The sequence below is a fragment of the Odontomachus brunneus genome, unplaced genomic scaffold (assembly GCF_010583005.1).
Source record: "Odontomachus brunneus isolate Ranch 3 - 2012 unplaced genomic scaffold, Obru_v1 Obru_scaffold_231, whole genome shotgun sequence".
Classification (NCBI taxonomy): domain Eukaryota; kingdom Metazoa; phylum Arthropoda; class Insecta; order Hymenoptera; family Formicidae; genus Odontomachus; species Odontomachus brunneus.
Window position 1 is genome coordinate 163,617 of NW_022639681.1, and position 10,468 is coordinate 174,084.

At 45.5% G+C, this 10,468-nt stretch overlaps 1 protein-coding gene across 1 annotated transcript; it reads right to left on the minus strand.

Annotated features, from left to right (window-relative positions):
- Positions 1 to 7,197: 7,197 nt before the first annotated feature.
- On the minus strand, positions 7,198 to 9,957 carry LOC116852503. Its single transcript, XM_032832952.1, has 5 exons — positions 9,843 to 9,957; positions 8,698 to 9,735; positions 8,063 to 8,624; positions 7,547 to 7,645; positions 7,198 to 7,420 (listed from the first exon to the last, which is right to left on the minus strand). Exons 1-5 carry the CDS (start codon positions 9,955 to 9,957, stop codon positions 7,198 to 7,200), a joined length of 2,037 nt encoding a protein of 678 aa, XP_032688843.1.
- Between the last annotated feature and the right edge of the window lie 511 nt (positions 9,958 to 10,468).

Here is a 10,468-nt window from a genome sequence, read left to right on the forward strand (position 1 = left end):
TCCATAACTTAAAAAAAAAAATATATTCGACCAAACGGTTTTGGGAATATATTCTACACATAATTTACTACAAAAAAATGCAAAAAACAAAAAATCGATTTTTTGGTCAGTCGTAATGAGAACCTCCCTTTAAAAAAAACTGCTAAACTCGAAGGCAAGGGAAAACTTATTAATGTTCTTATAAAAAAATTAACAAAATATTATGGCCTAACCATTTGAAGGAATGCGCACTCATAGAATGACATGAAAAAAACAATCATGGCCACTTATTTCCATTTAATATCAACCGATCAAGAGCCGCAGCACCAGTACTGTCCCCCAGGCGCCGACTCGTGGTGTGCGTATCGCGTCGCCGAAGCTGAAAATGCAGCACAAGCTTATACTCATCCTCCTCCATTACATCCTGATGTGAAAAAGCAGATATTGCCAATTTACGAGGATTTATCCCGTGATGACTTGCTTGAGAGATGCTTGGGTGGCTACACGCACAATGCAAATGAATCTTTTAATGCGACCGTATGGCGCTTGGCTCCCAAGCATCTAAACTGCGGCTGGAAAATAGTTGAGATTGCTGCTTATTTAGCCGGAGACATGTTTAACAATGGCTACACATTCGTTCTACAAGTAATGACAGATTTGGAACTGCAAATCGGTTTTCAGTGTAAAACATTTGCTGACGTGTACGTCAAAAACCGAGTGGAAAGACAAGAGCGCCGTAGCCAAAGCAGGTTAAAAGACAGGACAGCTAAAAAACAGGAAGCAGCGGCTCAAATGGATGCATTTGCAGAAGAGGAAGGCATACTTTACGGCCCTGGCATCGCAAACTAAGCTTATATAGTCGTAAATCCCCTTAAATACTACTTTTCTCTATCGAAAACTTTAAACGCGTTTTTCTCAAAACGTAAAATTTCGCGCGCCGTGCTCAAAGAATTTTCAACTGATTTTAATGAAATTTTGTACACATATTCTTTGACTTATTGGCTTTTGCATGACATTAAAATTTTATTAAAAATTCAGTAATAAATATTGTTTTTTACCATTTGTTTGTAACAAAAAAGTGATTTTTTTGTTCAAAATTGTCCTGAATTTTTAATTTTTGATTTTTTTTTTAAATCGACTGTCATGCAAAGCGTATTAACATATATTAACGAAAAAACTTTGGTTTTTTGATTTCAGTTAATTAGAGCGACTTGGGCGTTGCACGGCGCAAATTGTGGGAGCTCACTTCAAGCAGCTGCTGCGCCGCCATTTTGAAATATTTTTACATGAAAAAATATATAATATACCTTAAATCCTATATATTACAATGTGCTTTATATCGATTTCATAAACTTTTCCATTTTTTCAAGAAAAATTCTTGAAAAAACGGCCGTTTACATGACCCTCCCTCCTTAAGAGAAAAAGTCGGATACGGTACGTTTCTTGTTAACACTACGACGTTTTACAATTTCTCCACCACGTCTTCCTGCTATATGCTTCTTCTTCTTTGATGATTTCTTCACCCCCGTATTTCCCCGTCTCGTCTTAGGTTTTGATGATTTCGAAGAACTCCTTTTGCTGCCGCGACTACGTTTACGCGAGCCGGATTTAGCGATGTAACCGTCGAGTTTGTCGAGAGGAAACTGGAGCTTTTTAATCTTCGTCGCCGAGTTATATCTGGATCCCTCCATCAGTTTACTGATTTCTTCTCTGGTCGGCCTCTTAAAATTCTCTCCTGATTCCTTAAGTCGGGTTTTGACCGCGGTTTTCAACGGGGTGTTATTTTCCATGTCTTTGATTATATTAATATCGCTGCGTAAAGCTTCTTTTCCAACAACGCGTAAAGCGCTCGTCAAATAAGGAAGCGCCCGTCTAAATAGCCCCCTCCCCCCAGCCGATACCGTGTCCATGCTGATACGGCAAACCTATGAAAATGCGGGGAATTCCGCCACCATGGACGCCCTCGGACTGCGCCTCGTAATATTCCTGGTAATAATTCATATCGCGTTATAATATCAAAGTAAATTCTCTATAACTGCAGCGCCTAAAGTGCAAGGTCACCGTCAGCGTCCCAAATTCGAATGGTATGCTTTCACTCGTTTGATCTCTTATATCTATTTCTATTGTTCGAAAACAAGTCAAGCGTAGAGGGATGTAATTCACGTGTGAAAAATTCTTCGTGGTGTTACAACCAAAAATGTGCCTGTCCAGCGAGTACTTGACCGGGACCACTCGAAGAAGAGGGGAAGAGACATTCCCCGTTACGTAAGACTCGCAGATGTCGCAATAAACGAAGAGTTTATCAGGGATACCTCGCGCGATACTACCCGGCGCGTCGGACGCGAGTTCCCGTATTGTCGACGAAGTCATGTAAAATAATTCCTCGCTAACTTCGCGCGCGCTCGGTGCGGATTTCGAATCGGGATAGCGCAATACGGATTCGATATTCGCCACGTCGGGATATGTTAGTTCTTCGCGTCCTGTGCTTATCGAATCCTAGCATACGGCCGAGCTTGTCGGAGAATTTTACACAATGAGACAAAGTGCATTGTTTTTTGTCGCATTTGAGACTCATAAAGACTCTGCCACCGTATCGGGAATCCACCCGCTAAACGATGTGCGCTCCGATCTCCGCACAGGCGCTGTTTAAGGCAGATATCAAATCCGGTAGATCGCGGTAAACGCCGGGGGTTATGCAGGCGGTTTCGATCTCGACAGTTTTCTTCAGCTCGTGCTCCTCGATATTGACGAAGATAAGACGGCCTTCCTCTCCGGGTTGTATGTGCAAAAAACTGTAAGGAAACTGAATCACGGTGAGCGCGACTTACCATTGACCGCGCAAATCCACTCGTTGAGATAATTCTGTAATAAACGACGTGGTCGTATTTTCCGGAAAGTATCGTATGCTACTGTTGCTAGGTAGAATTATGAGAAATTACTCCCGCATTATGCTCGAACAATTTTAGATTCGAAGTGGATATCCACGAATTAAATTTAGAGGGGTATCCTTGCCAGCTAACTAGCAATTCCTTACTGGCGCCGCGACCCCTGCTTTTTATCACCTTGTCGACGATAAACTCCTCTTCTCGCAAATTTTCGCTCATCCTCGCTAGTTCCTGCTCGTAGAATATTCCATCTATAACTTCACCTGATAGATCGCTCAATATCCGCAGCTCTGACCATGCAAGAATGCGATTTCAAATATTTCCTCGCTCCAATTCGCCTCGTATCCGTTCTCGAAGGTGCCTTTTGTCCTACTGACTCGCACCAGATCGCCGCGTATTTAGCCTTTCCTTTACGAACTCCCCCTTCGCGCTCGTATGGTCGTTTCGTATTTTCGCGTGCGATGCGAGCGTTTTCCAGCGTAACACTCGCCGGCTGCATCAAGATGGCGGAATAATGGATGTGATTTTAGACCCACGCAATATCCTGCAAAATATCAATATAACGATGCGTATTCCGATGAGTAAAATAGCGCCACATTCGTTCCTTGAGCGTTCTATTGAAGCGCTCGATTACGGCGGCTTTGACATCGGGATTTCGAGTTACGCAAAATATATGCTTTTTTCTTTTAAAAAGTTTTGAAAGGGACGCGCGAGGAATTCCTTTCTTTTGTCGGTCTGTAGATACACAGGTAGCCGTCCCTCGCTCCTCGAGAGTACGCGTCGGAGTGCTGACGTCACGCTAAAGCCTGTTTTGTTACGTATCGCTTCCACCCAGACATATTTGCTAAGCACATCGATGATCGTGAGTAAGTAGCAGTAGTCATCGTTGTAGTTCTTGAGATTGCGAAGCTCGATCAAATCGGCCTTCCACACGTCATCGATATTCGTCATGTTGTAATGTAAGTGGGGAAATTTGCGTTGTATCGGTCTGTGCAGCGTGTACGCGTCTTGACTCGAGCCAACTAATAATTTCATTTCGATTGAAATCCGGTTCGTTGGCACGCGAAAGATTTTCCACGGCGGAGTACCTCGCATAGTGCGCGGGATTAAAGTATAATTTTTCCAGCCCCGTCATTCCAAAAGGTTCCAATCCAACAATCATCTCTTCCTTGCGAATTTAGAATCTTTGTCCTTCACGCGCGTTTTATTGTTCTTGTTGTTGCTGGATATAAACACCTCGTTGTCCCATTCCTCTTCGAACGATGTTTTACCGTATCTGCGTTCACCGGCTGCTACCCTTGTCCCGGGAAAAGTTACGTTTTTACGCGACGACGATGGGCCTTCGAGGATATACGCGCCACTGTCCAAAGGTTCCATGAGATTCCAATTTAACAATCGCGAGTTTGGAATCGCGGCCACTCACGCGAGTTTTGTTCTTGTTGCCGTCGCCGGATATAAACGCCGAGTATCCCTCATCGTCACGCTTATCTTCGAACGATGCTTCGTCGAACGCGCGTTTATCCATTCGCGCTTTCGCTCTTGGAATAGGGTGCTACTACGTACCGCTAAATCATCGGGAATAGAAACGCTATCGTGCAAAGGCGATTTTTCGGTGAAAATCTGACGAATGCTCTTCTCTCGTAATTCGTGATTTCCCACGAATTCAGAGGAATAGCTATATCGCGCAATAGTTGAGTGAATCGGCCTCTCCCCGTCGTTTTAAGGTTTCTCTTTCGTGTACCGCATCGTTCACAAGTTCGGCAATGTTCGTTCCCTTTAAAGCGTTTCCATCTATATTCACGATCCCTTGTCTGTCCCAGCTTATTCTAACGGGTACCGCCACATCGCATAAATATCGCAACAACTTGGGCGTTTTACCGCGATAACTTTTCGGGATTTTATCCAGTATTCCTCTGATGCTTTTCTGCTCGCTGAGGCGTCCTCGACAGAGGGCTTTGCCGACGGGGCGGCTCAATGCGCTCGCGTTATCTTCATCGATACGCGCTTCCGAAGGTGCGCCGCTTCCCTTGTCTCTCTCTCACGACGACAATCGAGCTCCGGTTCGTCATCAATGACGTTGTTGTTTCTGTATCTCGCATCGTCTTCGGGACGATTGTTTTCTGCATTGTCGCCGTCGTTGCAAACGCTCGCGTTTTCGCGCGTTTTTTGATTTTTTTCTTCTTCTCAGAAGAAATGCAGGTAACGTTGAAGCACTTCTCTGTACAATTCCCATTTCTCGCGATTCGGCATCGTTGAATCGAGAATTCGTCTCATCTCGGCATCAAGTCGCGACAAAACGGTTCCCGGAGTGCGTACGGTATTTTCACCGGATCCTGCGTCATTATTCGACGAAACGGCGGGAATCACGTGTTGTTGCTGCAGCTCCTGCTGCTGCATTCTCGCGAGATTTTCCGCAGAAACCAAAACCATCTTTCTCGCTCTTTCCATGATACATACACGCGAGCGCGCGTGTGCGAGCGTTCGATTTAATTAATTTCGCGGTCTACCGATAACGCTGGATAGAATAGCACCGAGTATGGGTCCGATCAGGTAAGGCAAGAATCTTCCTCTTTGCACGATAATTTTCCTCTTAGCTCTCAAATTAGCGCGTTTACTCGCGATATTCCGCAGCGCTGATTTGTACTTGGACAAACGACTTTTTTCTCGCTGATCGAGCGGTACTTTACCTCTGAGTGTGTTGAAAGCGCATTCGCAGATACAGGCGATGAAATCGTTATCCGCGCAGCGTAAAAAGGAGGCCTGCTCTTTTTTTGTTAAATAGCACAGTGCTTTCAGAAGGCAGATGTTTTTCCGGCTGATAGAGCGACATACGATACTCGTTGCTCTATCGCTACTCCCGCGTTTTAATGTCATCGCGAAGACGCGATTGTCGCGATTCGGGTGAGCGTGCAGAGTTTTATACGAGATTTCCAGAAGATCTATGCATAAACATAATGCGCGTTATCCGCAGTTTCAAATCGAGCAGCAAATATTCGTGTGGACGCGAAGTAACGTCGTAGTACGCCTCTTCCAGAAACTTCGGATCATCCGGATGAACTTGACGCGCCAAGTGGCGAGTTTGAGAGCAATCGCGAGGATTTTTTAATATCACGATATAATTGTTGTTGAGAGAAATATCCCGCTGCTTGCGGCCTTGATGAAAGAGATTTTGGGAAATCAGTATAACGCTGAGGTTCTTGTGATGACTACCTTTTGTGAACAAATCCACAATCACGTCGCACGAGGACGATTCCCTCATAAGGTCGTCGATTATCACTAATTTCGCGCAAAGCGGATCGTGCAAGTAATCATCGGGGCAGGGTAAACCTTCGTGAAACTCGATTATATTTCCCCGTCGTTTTCCGATGTCGCACGATGCTGCTCCGGACTTTTCGCGGTGGTACAACGAATCCATTTCGTGCTGCAGTTGACGATAGGTCTCCTGTCACTCCGCGTAATAAAACAAAATTCTTTCGAAACGGACATCGGACAAATGGCGAAGAAAAGTCTTCACGAAGATCGTTTTACCGAATCCCGTCGGACCGCAAGCGATCGACGTCCAAGGATGCCTCCAGCGCATGTTTATGTCGCGAAACAAACGGTCTCCGCATACGATTCTGGGAATGAAAAAAGACCGGTTCGCGAGCGCGGATTTATATGTTGAATCGCGCGACGGTGTGCTAGCAAATCCTCGCGGAGGGGCACACGCGGCGGCCGCGGCGCTCGCGTCAGCGTACATCCGCAGGGACGCGCGCGCGCGCGCCTCTACGAGCTCTTTCCCGCGGTGCGGCGCCGCCGTGAGCGAGCTTCCTCACGCGACGCACAAAAGCTTATTTAGCGCTGGGGGAAAGATACAGCTCGTATCCTCCCAGCGCTAGAACCGCGATTGATGAGCTTATCGCGTTAATTGGAACAAGTGATATTTCTCGGTTCGCTCTCAGCCGGGACATTTTATCCTCTTGTTTGAAAGTTACTTCTATTCGCACCTTAAACGTCGCGCAAGAAATTCAAAATTGTTTCGCTCGCTTGCTTAAAACCTAGGGACGGGTGAGGGTCGAGGGATTGTAAGAATGCGTAAGAACAAAACCGATTTAAAAAGTTTTAATTTTTTACATTTGTCTTCGTTGCATATAAATGTCTTTATTTTTAAAGTATAGCGCGTAAAATTTAGGTTCATCTTTTTATAGGGAGAGTAAACAGGCGTGAATATTCCGTATATTTCGCAGTTTTTACATTTTTCTTATATTTTACAGTTATTACATTTTTCTTACCCTAGAAATAATTTTAAAATCTTACGCTGCAAATAAGTAAAACAAAGGAGCGAGATATATCTTTATTCGCTGGAGACGTAACCGTACGGTACGGAGTATTCGTTGTCGTTAAAACTACGTTTTAGTAATACAGGCATGCAAGACTTTGTCTCATCTCTTGTGACGATGTCGTGAAATACGGTACGCCGAATCGCATTAAATCGCAGTTTTATCACGGTTTTATCCTCGTTCGTCTCTTCTCCCCTCTTTAACTTTTCGTCGGCTAGTAACAATGACTTAATGGAGCTAAAATTAAGCACGCGGGAATTTTAAAAATTCAGGTTTATTCCCTTCACTTTGCAAATTTCTCGCGCGCGTCCTTTGCCCGTGCAAACGACGTAAGCGTAAAATTTCGGGCCAACGGATACAAACGTCTCGATGTAGTTACTGGGGCCGTAACTCTCGAGTTGATTCGTCATATCGCCCAAAAAATTTCCCGTACGCAGCTCGTACTCGTCGGGATCATCGGTGCTCAAATATATACACGAATAGGTATCATAATATAATACGCGACGATTTAACTTTTCTAAATACGAATATAGCTTTAATCGGGCAAACGCCGTGGTGTAAGCTGCTATCGCGACGCTGGTCAGCGGAGACAATGTGACGACTTCTCGCCTCATTCACCATGAAACATATTTATATATTACAATATATCACTTCGTCGTTTATGGGCAATACATTTGTTATTTCGTGCTCTGGACTCGTGAGCAGAGCCGTGAAACTCTCCCACGTTCTAACGATCTCGGTATTCGGTAGATTGGACCATTGACCGAATTTACTCCAGAAGGAATTGAGAGCTTCGCGACTGAGCGCAAGCCTAGATTCGAGGAGATATTCGCCCTATTAAGAATAATACTCTCGACTTTCTCGTATTCGCGCAAATACCGTTCCTCGATGTCTTCGTCATCCGCGCATTCGTTTAGCCATCCGCTGGCCTCTTGCTTCAACTGCAGAAAGCAGTTGATATACTTGGCGAATAATCCTCCCCGCCACGTAACAGGATCGTATTGCGTGATTTCGTAGTTCCATATCTCGCTCACGCTCGTGACGCGATAACCTTTCTCAATAGCTTTGCGTAACTCGCAAGACACCCATGCGCCTTCAAATTCGCGATCGGCAGAGTCGTCATGCGTACACGCGGTCTGAGAAAATGTCTCGCAGCAGCTGCGACAAAGCGCGAATAACAATTTTCCGTTTACGCGATAAGGGAGTACCGGATGGAAGAGATCATGCGGCACGAGCACTCTGCAACGTACGAGGCCTTCTACGGTGTCAAAGTTAAAATCGGGGCTTGCTCCGATCAAGGCGGAACACTCCTCCCCTATGTAAATGTCCGGATGATCGAGCGGAAAAGCATCCGTCTTCAGCACATACGGGTACAAAGAACACACGTCCACGTAATGTATCTTTTCCGTATCCGTAACTTCATGCCATGTGACGATATTTTCTGTATGCCTCGAGAGGTTCGAGGAGATTGTTTCTCAACATGGGATCATTCTCAACAAATTCGCGTATCTCACGATTTTCGCGCAGCTTCTGATCGAAGATACACTCCCACATTTCCGGAACGACGTATCTGCGTTTTCTAAGAAGACACATCGTCGCGAGTGTGCGCTCGTAACGCGCTTCGATCGTAATCTCGCGCGACGCGGTTGAGAGCGGTCTGTCGCGGTTCACGTGGAAACACTCGGGACATCCGTGCCAAAAACAACCGTGCAACTGCAGCACGTGACGCTGCCGGGGATTCTCCGTCTCATAATATCCATCGACGAGCGGACCTTCCGATAAACGCTGTTCCCGGTCTCTCTCCGCGTGAATTATCGAGCGTTCGAGTTCACGCTCCATTAGCAATAACCATTGTAACGCTTTGCGCGATTGCGCGTTGACGCGCTTATAACCGCCGAGCGGGATTATCCCAATCTTTTTCTCGCGCAAAAAGTTTTTGCGAAAAACTTTCATACACGTGGAAGCGATAATTGTACATTCTTCGAACGAGCATACGTTTCCACCGTCTAGGAAAATTTTTCGACAGGCCAGACACGCTCGTCGAAGAATATTTACATTGTTCCGGAAATAGCGCACTATCTCCTGTTGAAAATTAAACACCGCGTTTTTGCCCGTCATTTCCGCGTGCCACGTTAAAAATTGTTCGCGTTCGTCCGACCTCATTGTATGCGGAGAATAATAATCAATATCCGGTAGCGGCCCGGCATAATTTTGATTTTTAATTGTATTGAATAAATGCGGAAATATACCTTTGGTGACGGAATCCTTCAGCCTGAAAGCTTTCAGTAACACCGACAGGCTCATAAATATGTAATTAACGCTATCGAGAAATTTTGTCCATCCCATGGATAGTAATACAATTTTTCTACCTTTTAATATTAATTTCGGTTCGTCCGTCCTACCGCTCTCGACCAGGTAGCGTAGGATGAACTGCAAATCGAACATCCCCGCATTGTGCGCGATACAGATGAAGCACGAGAAACGCTTTGTCGTTCTCGTTGCAAAATCAACGAATTGTTTTACCAGATCATCGCGAAATACAAATTCGCGCACTCCGCATCAACGACATCGCGACGTCATATCGTCTTCTCCCAGGCAAGATTCGCACGTTTGCTGCGCAACGCAGAGAATAACTACGTGTATTTTAACGTTCGCGCACCCTTCGAGCATTTCGTCTTGTCGCGTCTCAAATTCGTAAAATATAAACGCGGCGCGGTCCTTCCGATCTGTTCTCGCATCATCGTGATCATCGATATCATCGGTCTCGTCGACATTCTCGAGTTCTTTCGCGTTGTCCGATGCCGATAAGAGCTCCCCTCGAAGCGGCCGCATGAAACACAAGTGATTCAGCGGTTTCGACACACAGCATATGCGACAATAAGCCGCGCCGCATACGTGTTTTGCGCCCGATCTTTTCAAACGCCCGCAATTGTTGCAAAATCTTACGGCGTTACAAACACTCGACGGCGACTTGCCAGCGTAAGATTTCGGCGTGCGATGACGTTCGAAACAGCTCTCATCGTAAAAAGCGCGGTTACACGCGTCGCAGCCGATCAATCGCGCGTCTAGCTTCTCGCACGGCGGCGAACCGAGACATCGCGGACACGTATTTGAGCACCGGTGACCCGTTTCACGACGGTAACCTTTATTACAAGGAATGCAATAATATCTACTAGCCGAGGCAGCTTTTAAATTTAATATAAATAGGCTTATTATTCATTAAAATAGGCTTATAATGCCGTGAATGCTCATAATACATTATATTTAACGTATACTTAGCTATAC